Source organism: Sparus aurata, chromosome 20 (assembly GCF_900880675.1).
Source record: "Sparus aurata chromosome 20, fSpaAur1.1, whole genome shotgun sequence".
Classification (NCBI taxonomy): domain Eukaryota; kingdom Metazoa; phylum Chordata; class Actinopteri; order Spariformes; family Sparidae; genus Sparus; species Sparus aurata.
Genome location: NC_044206.1, coordinates 7,020,516 through 7,041,479, shown reverse-complemented (window position 1 = coordinate 7,041,479; position 20,964 = coordinate 7,020,516). Strand labels below are relative to the sequence as shown.

The window sequence follows — 20,964 nt, the reverse complement described above, 5'->3', positions numbered from 1 at the left end:
ACAGAAGTCAACAGTCAAAGTTGACCTCTGGTTTCACACAGGAGATGAATATTATAGCAGTCACCTGGGTGAAAGCCCTGTGTTTCGATCCATCCATCCTGGCCTCCTCTTTGGTCGACCTCGTCACTTTTTTTCATTTGACCTCCTCCTTTGCTCCCGTCATAATTATTGTGGCCACTAGAGGTTGCTGCCTTGCAAACAAGGTAAATATGGGTTATTAAAAGCTGCCTACACTGACAACCCATTCAGCTATTTTTTGGGAGGACTGTGTGGCAATATTGTTGCTTTGCAAACTCAAACTGGGAAGAAGACAATGAAATGTAACGCTATTAAGTGATTTCTCTTATTTCCTTCTTTCTCAAACTTGCTCACAGAAAAGGTTTATTTTGCTGCATAGCTGTTAAGATAAACTTAATCGCAAATTAAATACTGATTTGAAGCCAATTGCCATAAATATTGGTGTGTATATACAAGTGAATGTCATTGTTTAACGATGGTAGTCAATTTGTTAGGTAGCGTTATCCCAGATGCATGTGTCCACAGGTAGAAGAAAAAAGCCTGCAGTCCCTCTTTATACGAGAGATATAAGAGATGCAAAATTAGGCCGAGCATGAGATTGCAGCGAGCGAGGCCATGGCGCCAGTGGACATTGGTCGTAAAAGTGTCAGAAGATGAAGTGGAAGATCTGTTTTGTCGAGCAACAATAAGGAGACAAATTGGCTTCCATTTGGGCAACAAACACAAATTACATTCATTTGCATGTTGCTCAGTTATCTATCAAACATGATGAGATCTAAGACCCCATGAGATGATTGTCCTGGACGGTCTGTTCAATGTAAACAGAAATGGTGTCAAACATGAGGATGGAGATGCAGAAGGCGGGCATCGTGACCTTCCGTGAACCCTCCGTGCCCATGTAACCATCCTCATCCCCTTTCAAATTGATGAGAGCCGAGAGGAGGCTGTCACATCAGTGAAGGACAGGGAAAATAGGTTTTCCTCACTGCGCTAAATGTAATTTTGTTGCTGTGGTACCTTACACAAAAAAGAAACATAGACTCCATTCCTAATTAATAAGGGCATCACTCTCTTTGTTTCTCTGTGGAGGAGAAAAGAGCAGTGGAAGTGAGAGCAGGAGAGTTGGGGCAGCAAGTGTAATTTAGCTTCCTAAACTTTCACCTTTTCTTCCCTCACTTGATTCCCTCCCCTCCCCTCTAGAGGCGAGCTGAGCTTTAGCCAGCTTCGGTTTCTCTCTCTCTCTCCATCCATCTATTTCCTCTCCCTTATCCCCGGTCTTGCACTCTTTGCCCCATCCATAATAATAAGGGCAACGCTTACTTACTTCTTCACATTACTTTTTTAAGGGAGAAAGTGAACCAATCTAGCGAACTCGCTTTAGCTATCCCATACTATATTTAGCTCTTTTTTTTGGGCCCGTATATTACTCTATGGGAATGTAAATTGGACAGCAGAAAAGCCATGGTAGGAAGAGAAAAAGCAACATAAAATAGCAGCGGTTTTTTTGCAGCGTATGTAGATGAATGAGGAAGTGAAACAAGGGGACTACTGCTGTGTGTGAGTATGTCTGTTTACCTTGGCTCGCCATGCACCTGCAGACAGTAAGTGGAACACAGTAGAAGTAATGTTTGCTCATCCAAAGATGATTGAGGACCTCGTAAATAGGGACTCTCGATAAATGAAGCTGTTGCATCCCACAAGGGCAATGTCCAACTACCCCAATTCAACGACATGTGCCCAGACTTACCCAAGATGCTTCAAAAGCTGCTTCATCACTGTCTGCTTGGTGGGCCATATGGTGAAACGTCCAAAAGTATGGCCTCATTTATAAAGATCAGCCGACAAGCTGCCACGGAGACAGCTCCAGAACCTGCGGTGACGAAAAGCAAAGCAGGTGACTGAGTATGTCATCCTGCTTTAGTGCATTCATTTGAAGAGCGGGACCAAGCTCACCGGAAGCCACATTATTTTCACTTTCTGGCACGCACATCTCCGTAGGAGTTCGGGAGCAGTCAAACTCCCAACACTGGGTGCCCCGTGGTTCAGCCGGTATACCAGCAGTGGTCAGGCTCATCTCCCCTGTTGTCATTATCAATAACTACCAGCAGGTGCAGAATTAGCCCTCAGCAAAGATGAACCTGACCACAAATATGGAATAATTAACTTGAAAGCACTCATCAGGGTGCACACCACTGCCAAACCTCGACAGCTGTCCAACTTGCACATCACCTGTGTGTATGGCAATATTTACAGCTAAGCTGGAGGAATATAAAGTAACAAGTGAAAAAAAAAATAATGTACATTATGCTAAATTTACTTTGATACTTCACAGTAACTCAGTACCTGGAAAGGTTTATCTCAGGAGATATATTTCTATCCCAAAAGATGCAGATATACTGTATGTGTTTAACGTCAGGGATGGGGGGGCGGTGTGTTATCAAACCCTGCTTACTCAGCTCTCCTGCTTTATCCCGTTTCTCTGATAGGATAGGGGAAACACTAGGCGCAAAGCATAAATTGCACACACACACACACACACACACGTATACGCACTTGTGGGAATTGTTCCAGCCAAGCACAGCTACAACCGCAGCAGCACACCTGGGCTAATTGGGCAGGGAGGGAGCGCTCCCAACACCCAAAGGACTTGCCTTTTGAGCGTGCGCGAGCGTGTGCGTCACTCCCTTTCCCGCGCGACCTAAGAGCCTCTCCTTCACTGATGGAGTGATAAGGTGATAGATTGGGTGAGCCTCCTCTCTCTTCCTCATCCTAACTCCCAGCCCATCCATCCATCCTATCCGGATGGAGGGAAAGAGGTGCGGGACAAAAAGTGATGGATGAGTATGGAAAAGTTTTTTTTCTCCCGCGGTATTTCCCGAGTGGAGGGAAGTGAAAGGATGAAGGGGAGGGTGAGTCACGTGATGATCAGAGAGACAGAGGGAGAGGTGGCCAGATCTCCAGACGGAGGTGTCCCAACATCAGACTTCACATTGAGTCTTTCTGCTGTTTATCTCACTCACTCAAAGCTCATTTATATAACTGTTGATCAGAGGAGAGGCGGTTTGATTTGATTAGTCACGACTGCAGACCACAGGAGTCCCTCTTTCTCCCTGTCCATCATCTGATCTGCCCTCCCTTTTTTCAAATCTCTTCACGTTTCTCTCTACATATCTATCTTGAGTCTGTGAAGTGTAAAGGTGGGTGTTTCACTGTAACAACTCTTTTTAAAGCAGCTTCGGTCGGTGCCGGTCCTCAGCACAGCAGGTCTACTGTAAAGTGTCCCACTGTGTTCCTTCCTATCTCACTTTTTGAACTCCCCCTCCTTCTCCTCCTCCTCATTACCCCGCTCCTCGCACCTCACCCCCAACTACCTCCCACTTCCAACAGAAGCTCAGAGTAAGCCTTACTACTCGGATTACTCCCCCACGCGCCTGCTCATCCACAAGATGTGCACCAGCCACTACCTGGACCTGTTCATCACCATAGTCATAGGGCTCAACGTCATCGCCATGTCCATGGAGCACTACCAGCAGCCCGAGGTCAGATGTGGGGGGAGGAAGGGGGGTCATGATGGGCTCCTTGCTTCAAATGTTCATGCCTGGGCTTGAGTAATGACTGAAAATGATTCCTAGTGTTTATTGTATTCACTGTATTGTATTATATATGTAGTCACTCGTTGAAATCACATATTTGACACCTATGATGGGTACAGTACAGTTAGAAAGTCAGTCTTACACTGACTAAAAATAACATAAGTGATTTTATCCTGTCTTACAATACAGTACATGTCCTGTTGCCTGTTTGTTAATGTTTCAAGAGAATTTCAAGAGATTCAAGAGAAAATGCTAAGATACTGGCAACTAAAAGGCTGTGTTCTGAAAAAAAAAAAAATCAGTATCTAAATGTGTGTTTTAAGACTGAATGTGATTGGAATATAATCCAATCGCCAGAATAAATGTTGACATTGTTCATTTCTGCAAACCAGATATAATAATATATTTTTTTATTTCTTTGTCTTGAAACTTTGCGTTGAGACTTTCGGTATTTTCAAGTTGATGTTGTTCCTCTGGCCTTTTTAGGTTTCTGTACAAAAAGCACAAGGTTAGGAAAATAACATGTTTTGGCTTAAGTGGTTCTGTTGCCACAACCATGGCAGAAAAATATTGCCTTGAACACAGTGAAGTTACAGCTACAGTTGTTTTTTAAAGCCACAAAAGAACAGCTGTGAAATGTCCCAACGTGACTTTAAAAAATATACAGGAGTTTTGTGCATACACATGTTGAAATGTCGAGCAGGTTTCTTGGCTAACTGTTACGTTATTCCGCCCTGCCCCCTTTTGACATGAAAAGCCAGCTCATATATAAATGTGATCACATGACAATTATTATAAGAAATGTTGATATGGTGGGTGTGAAGTATACAAACTGAACGTATCCATGGTTTGCAGAAGTTTAAAATACCAACATTTTTTCTTGCGACTGGGAGGGAAATATAAGTTTTAATCTTTTATTCTTTTTATATGGTTTCAAAGTGCCAGGTTTACAAATTGTGCCAATGATAATAAAATACCATTGATATAAAAAATAACACAAAAAAAACTTCAAAACATCTTTACTAATTCTTTAAACAACATACTGCAAGAGTTTATGATAATGCTTCAAACTGTATACATTTAAATACAGCAAATTCCACCCAAAGGTGACAAACCTGCTAGATCACAATCCTGTGGTGGAGGTAAAAACAAAAACGACTGACAGAGGTGTAGGGACAGATTGCGTTTGGTAAGATTCCACGACAGTCAAAGAATCACAGAGATGGAGTAAAAAAGAGAGAAGAGTCTGCGGAACCAACGTTGAGAAGAGTAGACGGTGGTAAGGCGATGCTAGATGGGAATGGGGTAGAGTTAGAGGTGGTAATGTATCACAAACTGGAGCTAGCTGCGAATCGATGAATTGATCTCCGGTAAGACTTTTCCCCTGTAGCCCACCAATTCTCTCCTCGTTCCGCCGCTAAAGGTCAGTTTTCCCATGCAGATGGGCGCTGAGTTCTCCCCGAGGCAAAAATGGACACTTTGATTCTAATGGCCTTTTCGTGGAGAAATGAGGGAGGGAGGAGGGGAGGGCCATGCGAGTGATCTATTAATGGAATGTCTAATTCCGGAGAGGAGGACAGAGTTTACAATAAGGACCTTTTGGTATTTCATGCGAAGACTGTAAATTCAGGAAACTTGTATATTTACTCAGCAAAAATAATTCACCACAGCAGGTCATTGAAGCTGAAAGATTATTTGTCTTTAACAGGCGCAAAAACAGAAATAGGGTGGGTTTTCAACTAGGTTTCAGCACGTTGTCTCAAATGTGTGTCAGTGAAAGCCACAACTCGCTCAGCTAAGATAACAGAAAGTGTAATGATTGCTTTACTGCCTTGTCAAGATGGATGCCCTTGCAGTTTATTAATCTATAACATGTATCTCTCTGACATCTTCAGGAGTTGACCGAGGCGTTGAAGATCTGTAATTACGTCTTCACCCTCATCTTTGTTCTGGAGTCCGTCTTCAAGCTGGTGGCCTTCGGCTTCCGGCGCTTCTTCAAGGACAAGTCAGTATTTGAGTAACTGCCGCGCTCCCCAATGTTATGTCACCTTTTCCTAAAACACCTTGGACGCAAAATCAGACAGCAATCCTGAATAAATATTTACCTCCCAGTTTAGGGTTTTGACATTTCAGTGGATGTGATACTGTTATAGGTTAGTGGGTAAAGGTACCTTTCTTTAACCCCGTGAGTCATGTGGAAAATCTGAGGCAGCGTTCGCAGAGCTTAAATGAGCTTTCTCTTAGGTGCCTTTGGTGGATGGTTCTCAGCGAGGCCTGCATGAATACAAACGGCCTCGTTAAACACCCATAAACCATGCTGCCTTAGATGATTTCATAGCTTTGAAATCCCTGGCGTCCCCCTGAAAACCGCACAATAATGCACAAACACAATCACAATGTTGACATCACGCATACAATACATGATTACACACACACACACACACACACCTCAGTGGAGACAACGTGTTATTGGACTCAAGCTGACCACCAAGGGCTCCATGATGTCCATTCTCTTTGCCAGAGTAGACCATTATCCTTTTTGGATTTGGCTGCGGTCCCTGTTGATATTACCTCACTGCACACATGCTGCACACAGGTACACACAAACAGATAAACACACCATTTAGCCCGAGGGATAACATTGCACTCTCCATTTAATTTTAAGTTGATTTTTCTTGTGTTGATCTAAATGAGTATCTGGAAGATGAACCGATATGTCTCGCGGACTGTAAGGCAGAGAAAAGCATGCTTGTGGAGAGGTAACAATGGAAATTGTCAAACCTGATTTGTGCGACCACCCACCGCTGTCTTCACTCAAAATTTTACACTCTCATTCTCTTCCAAACACGGCGTTCAGTGCACATTTATTGCGCAGGGGCTGGAAAATCAGATTTGGTCCCAACACTTTGATCTCAAGTCAGTCCCAGTATCTGTGAGAGAAAGTAGCCTGCTGATTCCTGATCTGAGTGGATCAAATCTATCTTTATGATACACCAAAATGAATTGATACTTTGGCTGCCTCACGACGCTTTCTTCACACTCGGATGCATCCAGAAAATCGTCCTTGTCTAAATATAGAGTTTATGAGATTAGTTTATTGTTAAACTAATAAAAAACTCTAGTAAAACCTAGAGGTTTGTTTTTATTCTGTAATCGCCATAAAATTAAAGTGATACTTCACACAAAATCGTTTGAGTATTAAATGGGTTGTAAAAAACGTGCTGAAGCTTAGTACACAGCTTATGTTTGCTGCTATGAATGATCATGCATGTGCAGTGACAAAACAGATCAGATCAATTTAAATCAGCAGGACGGAAAAGAAACCTGATCACATCGGATGCGAACCTGAAACACCATAGGTTGGTGCGGCAGTGTGGGAGTGTCAATCCATGGTCCGTGTAAGTGACGCGTTGGGAACCCCGGCTGATCCTGCGCTATGCAGGTCCTACCACTGAACACTTAGAAATAATAGTATAAACAACCAGCACGAAACAGATCATTGCTGTGTTTACAACTGGTGGGAACCGCACCGCAGTGAAAATAAAACTTAACACCACACAGAGAATTGTCTGTTGTGTTCTCTCTGTGATATTTATCCATGCTGAATAACATGTCCTGCTACTGACCCGTTCTACTCTGCTTATGATCTTCGGTCAAGCCTCTGTCACAGTAGATTAAGCATGCCAGTCCTACAGTGATCGGCGGCATCCACGGATGTGTTTTAAAATGGTGCACAATGCCAAGCTCAGTGAATAAACACGACACGATACGTTACACTCCACTGTGGCTTCAGTCATAGTCTGATAGCCAGCCTATGAAACTGGCCAATGCAACGTGGCGTCGGGCTACGTTTCTCCAAAAGTTGAGTCGGATTCAACTTTTTGTGCACAGATTGCTGCCCGCACCACTGCAGCCAAAACGGACTACCCTCATTAAAATGAATTGGAAAACCTGCGTTTTCACCGCAGCACAAGATGTAAATCCAGCCTTAGTGAAAAACAGATTTCATCATAATATCCCAGACAAAAGTCTGAAAATGATGAATTTACATGCTAATATTGAACATTCTTAAAGGAACAGTTTGGGGAAATATTTATTAGCTGTCTGAAAGTTAGATGAGATGATTGTTACCACTTTCACCGGTCTACCAAAATATAGAAACTGCTGCCAGCTACACTGGCTCTTCTTGAAGGTAGTAACATCCACCAAATACCAGCACATCGAGATCCCCTTATTATAGCCTCATAATATGTATTTACATATGTAAATATAGCAACATTATATCAAATTATATCTTACCGCTAAGTATCTTGCAACCGTAGGGAGCCAGGCAAACCAAGTGTCCAATCAATGAAGTCACTGCGCCTGGCCAAGAAACAGTCAACAACTTTTTGTTTTTGCATGGATTACCTTAAAAAGGTGTAAAGAGTTAATTAATTAGCCTTGAAGGTGGATTCAGTTACCATTAAAGAGTGCAAGGCTAGCTGTTTACTCTGTTTCCAGTCATTATGCTAAGCTAACCTCTACTGTCTGTGGATCACATATCTAACACCCAACAATCTCCAGATAATGAGCTCCTCTAACCCGCAAGTCGGTAACATGCAAACTTGAAGTAGAGGGTTAGTTTATATTTACAATCATGTTTTCATGAGTGTATGATCACCTGAAACTGAAGTACAGTTGTGATTTCATTCCATCCGAATGAGCCTTTTAAACCTACAGAGGGAGCAGGTCCACTATGTTTCACCACCACATTTCTACAGTAGCCCAGAAAGAACAAACCAAACACCAAAGGGCATTTTGCATTTTTATTTTTATTCACAGTTTTGGAAGGGAAGAATGAGGCAAGGAGTATTCAGTTGTGCGCCATTTGCAACCTCAGCTTTAGATGTCACTAACATATCTGACATATCTAACGTATAACATGTCTGTAATAATGACATTGACTGATTTGGCTCTGGTTTCTGAAAAGTGTGGGGTTATGAGTACTTTACAACCAAGTGAAGACAAAAGTTTTTTATTTTATTGTATTATTTCCTCTGTTCTAAATCAAATCCAGGTCATTTTACTCAAGTTCACATCTCTATCGTAAAGAAAAAGTCTTATCAGAAATAGGTAACTTTGGCAAGTTGCTTGGATCAGATTGCGCAGCCATTGGACAGAAGGCTGTCTAAGTCAGTGTTAGGGTTTGCTGAGTCTGTGTGTTTGTGTGCGTAGGTGGAACCAGCTGGATCTGGTCATCGTGCTGCTGTCCATCATGGGCATCACTCTGGAGAAGATTGAGGAGGCTTCTCTACCGATCAACCCCACCATCATCCGCATCATGAGAGTGCTGAGGATCGCACGAGGTATGACCGCCCCGTCCGTCCATCCATCCATCCCAACCCCTACCTGACACACTCCCTCTCACACACTCTGGTCTCTTTCACGGTGCTGCACTTTTAAGATGCCCTGTGAAACAGCCACGTCCCTGGGACTCCCGCGTTGTCATTTTTGCATGGCAGGTCTCAGCAGGGTTCGGGCAGGGTGTGAGTCGACCAGATGGCACTGAGAAACACAGTCAGCTGACAAACACAGCACAGAATGATATACAGATAAAAAGAGGAGAGACAGCGGAGGGTGGGAGCGAGCCAAGACACATTATGACAGTAAACGAATTAAGCTGCGAGAGGTAGACTAGGTATGGAGGGAATACATGAGAGGAGAGAGGGAAGGGAGGGAGGAATCAAAGGAAGAGGCAGGGATGATGAACAACTTCTGACCTGAAAATAGATTAGAACAGGGTGGAAAGAAGTCAGAAAAAGGAGCGACTGATGCCGGAGCGAATAAAGTTGAGATGAAGTGAACGAGGATAATGAGAGATAAATGAGCGGAGGGACGGCTTGTTGGTGGGTTGGAGAGACGGAGGGGATGCCGCGTATCTGGAGATAGAATTAATTGAGGAAAAGAGTGCAGGAGAAAGGTCAAGTTAAAAAGACGGGACGATTTGGCAGGAGGGAGAGGGAAAAAGCTAAACTGACCGTGTGCTCCGGGCTGATTACTTGTCCAGGTAATTGAAGATAAGAGAAGCCTGGGAAGGGAGTTAACGGGAGGGAGGGACGGGGAGAGCTGAGAAGAAGAGGAGATAAGACGGACAGGAGGGAGGCTCATCTGTTTTGTCTGATTACTGAAGGTGTAATAACAGGAGTTGCATGGAAGTCGTTATTGATTACTGTCACACAGAGGACCAGGCACGCGCACATCTTCTTGTTGTGTTTAGATGGGCACGGTAAGCAGCTCCATTGTTTTTGCTACCTGGCATCACCATGCATCTCGTATTCACACAGTATGTAGATGCGATTTAGCTGGATTACATTAACACACCGGCTCCGTCCTAATCGCATTGGATCGTCCTCAGCGATTTCAGGTTTCATCTTATTTTAAGGTTTCTGCTGTTTAAACGTTAGTCCTTTCCCAGCTGCTTCTCAGAAGCTGTGCCTGGATGTATAATGTAGTACTAATCAAGTACCGTACTTATGTGCAATTTTGAGGTACTAGTACTTCTCTTTGGTACATTTATAGCCAGAAAATTACAGTATATATATGAAAGACTTTTATTGAATGACTATTCATGGTTGACCAACTTTTGATATTTTTATACAGTATCTTTTTCATCATTTTTACTCAAGTATGACCTTTGTTTACATTTTACAAAACTGCATATTAACCACATATGGCAGCAATCTATGCAGTAGCACACAAAATATCTAATTTCGGCTCCATATTGAGAAAATAAACAACATTGGAGGGCTCTCGCAGGCATTAATCACTGATTAAAACAAAACATATAATAGTCTCATATTATATAACACTGTGATTTAATGTGAAGTATATTTTGTCATGTTGCAATTTGTACTTTTGCTTAAGCAACATCGAGAATGCAGGACTTAAATATTCGTGCATTGTCTTATTTCTATATTTTCACGGCTCACACACACAGTCCTGATGAGAGGTATGATCAGTCATTGTAAGGGTTTGATCAACGGCCAGTTAGCTTAGCTTAGCTTAGCCCGAAGTTTGGAAGCATGGGGAAACTTCTAAACTTTCTTGATCCAAAGATAAAACAAAAGGTGCCTATCAACACCACTAAATGTTGCCATGAACATCTCACAACAGACATATCTCCTTTGTTGGAACCACTTCCTCCTAGACCAGTGACTTTCATGAGTTTTCTCATTGTGAGATTGGCAACCACTGAAGACTCCGGGAAGTCGCTGGCCCAGGTCAAGAAAAACTCTCTTTTTTTTGTGAATCTCTACTTTTCAGTTCATTATTATGCATTATCTGTCAATCCTGATGTACCTCTGTTGGTACCCCAATGCCGCCGAGTGACCTCATCAAACTGCAACCCCAATCTGGAGGATATGACCTCAATCAGGCTACCTAAAATCTTAATGTTTTTCAATAAAAGGAAATCTGTGGCAACACTGAAGGAGCTGGCTTAGTCTGAGTCCTTTCACCCTCACAAAAGGTGTGGATGGCAAAAGTCCCTGTCCTCTTATGTAAGACTGAACAATCTTAATATTAGCGAGACACTTTTTTCATTTTCTCCATGTGTATGTCTGTCCCCCTACAGTACTGAAGCTCTTGAAGATGGCGGTTGGGATGAGAGCTTTGCTGGACACCGTTATGCAAGCCCTGCCTCAGGTACCCAGTCAAATCTGTTAAATAACATCCACCGAAGCCGATTAGTTCTCTTATCCTTCCTCCTCTGTATTTTTCTCCATGGATCTTTCACTTCCTGACACATCCCACAGAAGCTGTCCCTAAAATTACCTCCCAGAGGCATTCCTTTTTCAGTATTTATTCTTCTGTTTCAGGGCGCTGTTGTTTCCCGTGAGCTTTTTGCCAACTCTAGAGACCCGTATTTGCATAACCAGCTCCCTGCAGAGATTGGGAAATGAATGTAGCTTGAGGCTTTGTTTTGAACGATGGTGGGTGGATTTGAGAGTGGCGGAGTTGGTAATTTAGAACAACTTCGGCGGTGTTTGGACTGAGAAGAAAAATAACACTCCTATGTTCACAGAATTCTTTGTCACTACCTCTGTCTGTCACTCAGAGAGAAAGTGAGTGGTGTTCTATGCTAATTCCACCTAGAGCTTGTCAGAAATGTTCATAGTAAATAAATCCGATGATAAGGGTGGTGGGGCTCTGAGCAGTAGCAGGAGCAACAAACCCCTAAACTTTCCATTACTAAAACCTTTCTCCGACCGTATTTGATGGTGCAATATGTAAGAATTTTAGTTGACAACATAAAGTATATATATATATCAGGAGAAAGTGAAGAAATTATGACGTTTGTGTACTGTTTTGTTGAGATATCTACTGAGGTTAGAATGCTAGCCACTTAGCCACAGCCCATCATCGTCCGGTGTGCTACTGACTTAAATGCCAACACTCCCCTAGCTCCTAGTCCAGGCAGCTAGCTGCATGGCAAACTGAGCTACTTTGCAAATGGCAGCTAAACATAGAGATGCAGATGAAGCACAAGAAATGTTTGAAACAATGCGTCCTTTTTTTGAGATAAGCTACAGGTAGCCAGAAGCCGCCTCTCATTCAAGCTCATTTCAGTTTTGTCTGTTTTTTATCAGTTGTAGGTAGCTAGCTAATTAAGATAAGCTGCTGTAAAAATGCCTCCTCCGTCTCCGCTGACTTTTTTTATATTTTCAGCTGACTTTTCCATGGCAAACCCTGGGGAGGGGTACATCTACCTATACAATAACATGCTAAATGACTGCAGCTAAATCCACGTGCCCCAAGAAAAAAAAGTCCACAATCTCACTATACATGCTAACATTTACATCTTACCTTTGAGCTGAAAACCACCTTAATTACTATGACAAGTATTTAATATATCTTTACATCTTTTGTCTTGTTTTTTTTTGGGGGGGGGGGGGGGGGGGGTTCCGGAATGGACCATCATAAAGCTCTTTAGATGAGGAGTATCTCGGACAGATGCTTCACCACGCAGGGAAATCAAAAGCTCGACAGGCCCGCTGTGCCTTCCAGTTGCTAAGCTATGATTGGACAATGGCTGTCTGGGGTTGAGTTTAATCAATGGCCAGTTGCCATAGCTTACATTTCCTCCCGGCTGCTTCATCACGCCCCTCCATTTGTTTTCTCAGTGGAATTAGCTATTTGTTGTCCCTCGTTATTAGTATATTTTGTCAGGGATTTCTCTCCTCTAGCTAATCCCTCTCTCTTCCTGTTGTTTCTCTGCAGGTGGGGAATCTGGGTCTTCTCTTCATGCTCCTCTTCTTTATCTTTGCAGCGCTGGGAGTAGAGCTGTTTGGTGACTTGAGTAAGGGCACACGCACCACGCATACAGGCAAACCAGACAAAGCCGAAACAAAGATCCACACATATACATTCCACTCAGTCCATGCACAGGTGTTTATTGCTGCCCTATGTGACTTCAATCTATCTGGAGTTAATAGTTTTTTTAGAAATACCTTATTGATTGCTCTGACTGATGTCTAATTAAAGCAAGTAGCCTTCAAGTAATACAGTAGTACAACAGTCATTATTTCTTTGCAAAGCCAAGTCCTGATAACTGAAAAGCCACAAAAAAAGCATAAACTTAAAGTTCATGTCTCTCCTTGACTGCCTGACTATTCTTATCCCACCATATCCCCTCCCTGCCCCTCCTTGTCTCCCCAGTTTGCGATGAGCTCCACCCATGTGAAGGTCTGGGGCGCTACGCTACATTCAAAAACTTTGGGATGGCATTTCTGCTGCTCTTCAGAGTTTCCACTGGAGACAACTGGAATGGCATAATGAAGGTGAAACTATCACTACAGGCAAACACACACATAATGCATTTTCATTCTTCCACTGGTGCACGTACATTCGTCTGGAACACAAGAGGCAGATCTAGAGGCAGATCTATGTTGGCATGTCCTTTACATACACATCAACACAATAGTTTACCCAGTTTCTGCGGATTACTAAAAACACTTTTTCCTCAAGGCCCAACAATAGTTGGTAAGTTGCCAGTTACCTTTAAATAGCTTCTAATTCTCAATCACTGATATGATTGTCTTTCTTCTATGTTCTAATTCAGGCCAACATCCCTACCAATCACTTTTATGTCAGACAATTATGCAACGTTCAGTGGCAGTGTTCAGTGCAAGTAAAAGAGGTGTGGCCTTAGACAGTAAGAGTAATTTTAACCATGAGGCTATTTTGGATTTTCCATGCATGAATATAGCAGCCATGCTAGCTGCTCTGTGAGGCTGTACTGGCTAAATACTAATGCCAGAATGTATGTTCAAGTTGGTATGTTATGCACCAATTATACACCATCAGTACAAATGAATAAACTTCGACTTGCTGTTGGCGCTGGATAAAAGTTGATCACTCAAGTCAGCAGGCTTTTTTCTTTGGCCTGCATATATATTTCACTAAAATGTTTAAATGTCAACTTCGTGATTACGCAAAGGCAGGGATTTCCAGCTTTTTTCAGGCCAAAAACCCCTTAGCTGATGGAGCAGGAACTGCCTATACCTCTTATATTTGATAGCAACATTTGTAGCAAGGCTATTGTTAGGCGCGTTCGCGCCCCCCTCTGTATTTTCCCAGGTGTTTTCTGTGGTGGAGGGTATGTTGAGTTTCTTGCTTGATAAGTCCCAAATTAATCTATTGTGGCTCACAAGGAAGTCCGTACACTTGAGATAATAGTACTTTAATAATATAGCCGGCCAATATGTTTCAATTACATGAAGATACATTTATTGATCATTATTAAGTCCCTGTCAATAGGAACACCATCTACATTGACTGATATTGACCTCCTTCTCTGCCACAAAGAAAAACACAAATACAACGACTTAATTCAAGTTATTATTGAACTACTGAGGGACACAGATGATGAATGAGGTCAGCTAAACATAAATGAACATACAAACGACTACAGGCACTGATGAGGCATAAATTAACAGTAAATTTAGCTATTTAACTATTGCAAGCAGAATGAATTAATCAATGAAGGAATTTTATTAAAAACTATTCAAAGATGCAAAAAGGGGAATACTTAACTAACGTCAATAAAAAGCAAAAGAAATCATGTAAGAATTAGCTCTGCATCAACTCTCACCCATCACGCATCATACGTTTACGTGGTAACGGATGGGCTGATAATGATGCACCCCGGAAAGCGCCCAGCATGGTGGGTAAACTCGCCAAGAAATCTTCAGCCGCCATAGAGACAGCCAGATGATAACTGTGCAGTAGGTTCAGTTAAGCTTCTCCAGGATGATGAATCCAGGCTCAGTCGAGGCCTTTCAGAGTCTACAGAGGAAACACAGCATGTGTCCTCCGGTCTGGTGCGTTGAGCAACAGGCTGCACAGTTGGGATGCACGGAGCCATAAAAATCTCAAAGTTTAAAAGTGAACTAATTATTGCTTTTTGGAGTCTATGCAGTCTTTTTTCTCAGTTCAGAGTTCATTCTGGTTTTTAGTTAAAAGCGAAAGACTAAAGCCAGCACCCGTAATACCTGTCGGCCGCATTACCCAGGATGGGGACTTCCCCGCAGAGGACTCACAAGGGTGATTTGCAGACACCAAAAGTCAGGACAACAGACAGGAGAAAACAGGGAGAGCCAGCACCTGTGCTAAAGTTTTATAGTCTAGGGGTTTGTTTTGAAAGAAAGAGGATCCTTGCCACTCTTTTACTGATTACTAATTACATTTCTTTGTGCAGAAAGAGAACTGGCCTCTACTGGAGGCAGAGTTTCATAATATCAAAACGATGACATGTTGTGAAACACAAGATATATGCACTAACACATTTAAGTAGGCAGTTCTAACCTAGAGGGGTCTAATGAACTACTATGTGGATGTAGTCTCTGTCTGGAGAGCAAACAAAGTTGTTACTCTCCCAAACTTGGTGGGATGGGGCCAGACTTCTCCGGTCTGTTCCTTGTCTTTTTTGACATCCTTCTTCCTTAATGACGGGGGTTATTGCATCTGTGCACACAAAGCCTACAAATTTATATAATCCTGTCATTGGTTCCGCTATAGCTGACTAGTTCACCATTACGATAGGTGCTGCACAGTTATTAAATAGGCATTTATGTTAGCTTGCTCACATGATTGCAAAAAGGCTCATGGTTAGATAGTAATCAATGAAAAAAAACAAAAAACACAACTATTACCACACAATATTTTGCTCCCCTGAAGCAACATTAGGATTCATTCTTTGAAGGCAAAAATTGAGATACTTCAGGTGTGACTGACTGCTATGCCACTGGACATTTAGAACTGTCACTATTGAATGAAATTCAAGGTTATATCAGTGTTCTCATTGGCTGTTAGCTTATGCAGCTTTCATTAATGCTTTCATGTCTTGTTTTCATGCTGCGTTCAGGACACGTTAAGGGACTGCGCTCATGACACCACCACCACCTGCTACAACACTGTGGTCTCTCCCATCTACTTCGTCTCCTTTGTTTTGACCGCTCAGTTCGTCCTGGTCAACGTTGTCATCGCCGTCCTGATGAAGCATCTGGAGGAGAGCAACAAGGAAGCCAAGGAGGAGGCGGAGCTGGAGGCGGAGCTGGAGCTGGAGAACAGGCTCCAAGCGGAAGAAATGGCAACGAGGTCACCCCAGCTCAACCCGATGACACCGGGCATGGACAGGTCAAGTTCTGGGGGTTCCCCCTGGAGGTCCACAGGAGGAGGGGACAGGGAGCAGGAAATGGATGGTCCTATGGACTCACCCACTGCTGATATAACCAGAGACACTGTAAACATCAGAGCCGACGCTGCTTCATGCTTGGACACCCCCCTGGAGGTGATACATCTTTTTTTGTTCTGCTGTCCATCATGTGTGCATTATCTAGATACTATTTTGTTGGTTGTGGTTTGAAGGTATTTTTTAGCATGGTTCCCTCTTAGCAGTGTTAGCAAAACTCTGCTTTTGTGTGTGCAAAAAAGGGAATTCTGGTATTTTTCAACCGGGGTCCTGTTTTTCGAATACGCAAGGTAAGTAGTTCATCTGGATTGTCAAAATCAGTTATATAACTGGCCATCCTGGAAATAAATTGTAGCTGAAGAATGCATTTCCTCTAGGTAAACTGTAGACTCCTCATGTTTCCAGCATCGTCTTGCCGCAACAACTCACCTCTCCTAAGATTTCACATTGAAACTTTTCCTCGATTGGGCCTTGTGATTTGGTGACAGAAATGATCTATTTATTCAGGAAAAAGTAATAACTATGTTGGAATAATTTTCTTAATTTTGTTAGACAACCTCAGCGATCTATCGGAATGAATCATTTAGACATCAAAATACTGTATGTAAACATCAGGTCCACTTTTGAAAACACCTTTTCATTTGAACATCCCCCTTCATTGGATTCCACTGATCATGTGTAGATTCTAAATAAAGCTTGTTAAGCTTGAGCTTGTTTAGCTCTGTGAGATATTTGCAGTGACCCCATGGCAAATGTGGGCGAATTTAGAGATTCATTAATAACACATTAATTCCCACTGCTGCCTCAGTATATGTAAGGATGAGATTCACATCATTGCACCCAAGTAAAGGTGAGACACATTCAGGTAACTTCTCGGTGAGATCACTGCATTCTCAGTGGCTAATGCAGCATCATGGGCGACACGACAGATGCTCCAAAGTCACTTTCTGCTGGGGGGCCCAGGCTGCGCGGTCAGACAGATGACCCCCCCACGTCTCTGGTCATTAGACCTGACTCCGGTCCAAACTATCAGTTAGCTCTCTGGGATGCTGAGCGTGCTGGATTGTATCCGAAATAATGGATTTCTTGGAAGGAATGTCCCTTTACTGTCTCAGCGTACAAATTGTGATCTGTATGTAAACAAACTATAGCGGATACGACCATACTGGGACTTTCACTACACACTCTGGCATCATTTCAAATGTGCGTGGATACATCCGTGTGTGATTAACGTATTGCCTTCAGATATTAGACAAGTGTGTGATAATGAATGCATTTTTATGGTTTATGTCAAGTCAAATCCAGAAAATCTCCTGGATATGCAAATTCCTTACCCTCTGTAACCCATACTGACCTGACCAGTTTGTGTGCGTGCATGACTGTGTTGTGTGTGTGTGTGTGTGTGTGTGTGTGTGTGTGAGTGTAGCTGGTCCCTGTAGAGCACATGCCAGTCATAGATAGGTCACAGTGCCATGGGAAAGCTGGACCACGGGGCCTTGTTGTTCACTTCAACAGCTATTTCCAGTCGGCAGGGGAACTTTTTTTGGGATAGGAAGTAAAGGTCTCGCTGTCGTTATGTTTCCCTCTCTAAGATGTTATCCATCTTCCACTGCCGCTCTTCTAAAACGTGTGCGGTTCAACCGCAGTCTCTCTTTTAAGCCCTAATGCAGTGTTGTAGTGCCCCCCTGTGGGATTAAATGGCAGCACAAGACAGCCTGAAATGTTGTTTAGAGGGAGATTTTGAATGTTCAGTTCCTGTGATCTGCATGAAAGCCTGCTAGTTATTTAGTAAAACACTTACAGTCTGAAAGATAACGTAGTTTTCCTACTTGTATTTCCTTTGGCTTATTTCCTGTTTGTATATCTGTTTGTCTCCACCTGATTGGCTGTCTTTTTTCTTCCCTTTCTGTCTTCGTGCTCCCATTCTTTTCTTCCACATTTATTCCTGTGTCTCCGTCATTCCCTGTGTCTTTCCTTCTCCCCCGTCCTTGTCTTTTTTCCCCAAAAAACTTCTGCCCCTTTCTTTCTCTCTTTTCTGTCTTTTCACTCTGCATTATGGAAGTTCATCCAGCGGAGAGCGCAGTTTGACTCGGTCTCCCTGGTGATCCAGGGTTCAATGGAGGGGGAGCTGAGTTTGATGGACAACCTGTCCGGCTCTATCTGCCACTACTACGCGCTGCCCCCCAAGCCCCGCAAGCACAGCAGCGACAAGAAGGTCAATAATCACCAGAATGATGACTCACTTCCTCCATTTCATACATATAGTGGTTCTTATTTCTCTGCTCGAGTAACCATGAGATGAAAGTTGTGATGCAGCAGTTTCTGCTGTAGTTTATGAATATCAAACAAAACCAGAAAGATTACAGATAATCTTGTTTTTCACACAAGGCAAAATACAATCATGTCCCTTGTTTGCAATTCCAATGCAGTTTGATGCAAGGGCATTCTTAAAGCAAGGGATGATGCCTTAATAAAAGGGTTGGTTCACCCAAATTACAGAAAATGTATTTTTTCTCAGTGATATCTAGGCATGCAAATCATGTTGCCCAAAAGTTCTGCTATATCCATCATATAATGAATATGTGCTTCTAACCCCAATGCAACTGTGGGTTTTGCTGTGCTTACAGCATTTAATAAGAACGTGTCAAAAACTTAACAGCAACAGTCAGAAACAAGGTCCCGCTAGTTCAGGATAATCCACAGACCTCACTGGAACTACTTTCTGCCAAAGACGTAGTCTGTATGAAAACTTTCCACACGCCGTACTGTTGATCATCCGGATGATCGATGAGAGAGATGTTACTGTTTTATATTTCTTTTCCCAGCGCTGTGAGAAGCACAAACACAATTCTGTTGACCTCCATGGATAAAAAAAATCTGTCTTGTTTAAAATCTGAGAAGTTGTTGTTGTTAGAATGATATAAGTGCCAGTAAACTTAAGCTCCTGAATGGCAGATGCATTATTTACATGTATTGATTGAGGTATTAGGTTGGCTTGGATATTTATTTTTTGGGTTTAATGCGCATTTTGCATTGATGTTGTTTGGTTGATAAGACCTTATTATATATTTATATTATTTTAACTCTTTGTGTCTATCATTACGCATGGAAGGACAATATTGACAATAACATTTCTCTTTTAATTATACCATTGACCGGTTTGTTTTTGTAGATTGAGATATCACATTAAATTGGTTATATAAAAACAACCTTTGCGGTTTAGAACCCCCTCAAGGGTTGAAGGTATAATATGTAACATCACATTTGCATTAAAATGTTAAAAAACAAAATATATGTTGTTGAGTTATATAGGCAACTCACACTTCCCCAAACGTATGCAACTTTGTTCAAACTCAGAGAAATATAATTTTACTCAAGGTAATTGTGTGTATCCTCGGTCCCCTGTCGCTATAACGAAACCACGAAACATCAGGTGATACGTCAGACAGAAGAAGGAAGTCAGCAAACGTGACGAAACATAACGTGAATGAAAGTTTTATAAGATACCTCGTCAGTGAACATTACTGCTCGAGTCAGGTCAGATAGATTTTTGTCTGATGTTTAAAGAAATGAAGACAACAACTCATGATCCCACGCTTCTTCACAGCATCATCAAACTACATGTTTTGTTTGGATAGCTTTGATTAAGAGATCCCTTGTGGCGGAAATTACAACTGTCCAATCAGATGAATCGAAGAGGTCGGTAGCAGAGTGCGAAAAAAAGACAAAACAAAATTCTGCATTTTTGATCATCAATGATTTCTTGAAATTATTCTGACTCCTAGACAAATTGCATTTGCAAGCATTTGAAGGAATCTGAGCGAACTGACCCTTTGGGTAAGACAGATTACTCCCCATGGAATAATGGAGATGAGCTTGGACTCAACAACGGATTGTGATTGAAAACAGGTGGAGTTATCTCACCTCTGTTGGCACAATTTACCACTTGTTTGAATAAGAAATAGAGCTCCATGAGTGAATACCAGCCCAAATGACTTAAAGATGGATAACAGTTGTAGAGTACAGGATCCCTGGCCTACAAAGTAAAAGTTAGTTGGCAGGATTTGGTACATTCTGCCTGTTTAAACTTCATTTCACAACATTTAAGAAAAAGCATGCTAATGTGATGTTTTGAACATGTCGTATAGCCCCACAGCCATTCCCATTTTTTCGTACTGGCATTTCTCCACATTAAATATTTTTCCTGTTGCCTACCACAGTGCAGTGCGTCATATCCCGCCCTTAGCTATGATCTCATCCCACTGCTCACGTCTCCACTCACTTATATTCATTCATGCTTGGCAGGGTCTTGGTCTGGTTTAGTAGCCTCATTGGCATGGTTTGGAGTTTGAAGTCTTTGCTCTGCGTCTGCGTGTACATGCAGCATGTTGTTATGTTCATATGTGAATCCCTGCTTTGCCAAACAAAGTAATTAACCCACCAGAGCAAAGGATCACACTTTTACACACAAGTCTGCAGAGTAATGGCACAGCCAATAAGCAATGGATCACTGAGTCACTGAATAATGCATCTGGGTATCTCTTTTCCTCATTTGAAGGCATCTGGACTGATTACATTAGCATCGCAAAAAAAAAAAAAAAACACATCTTCTAAAAGCTT

At 42.3% G+C, this 20,964-nt stretch overlaps 1 protein-coding gene across 17 annotated transcripts in view; it reads left to right on the top strand.

The window, feature by feature from the left end:
- cacna1g (calcium channel, voltage-dependent, T type, alpha 1G subunit) overlaps positions 1-20,964 on the top strand; it is a 275,131-nt gene that overhangs the window by 242,029 nt on the left and 12,138 nt on the right. For 11 of the 17 annotated variants that reach the window (XM_030399310.1, XM_030399319.1, XM_030399309.1 and 8 more), the window contains 8 exons: positions 3,406-3,557; positions 5,507-5,616; positions 8,829-8,959; positions 11,227-11,297; positions 12,873-12,951; positions 13,311-13,432; positions 16,018-16,443; positions 18,407-18,559. In XM_030399310.1, coding sequence (XP_030255170.1) covers positions 3,406-3,557; positions 5,507-5,616; positions 8,829-8,959; positions 11,227-11,297; positions 12,873-12,951; positions 13,311-13,432; positions 16,018-16,443; positions 18,407-18,559 — 1,244 coding nt within the window. The remainder of the gene's footprint in view (positions 1-3,405; positions 3,558-5,506; positions 5,617-8,828; positions 8,960-11,226; positions 11,298-12,872; positions 12,952-13,310; positions 13,433-16,017; positions 16,444-18,406; positions 18,560-20,964) is intronic. The other 6 variants (XM_030399312.1, XM_030399308.1, XM_030399302.1 and 3 more) reach the window with 2 other exon arrangements.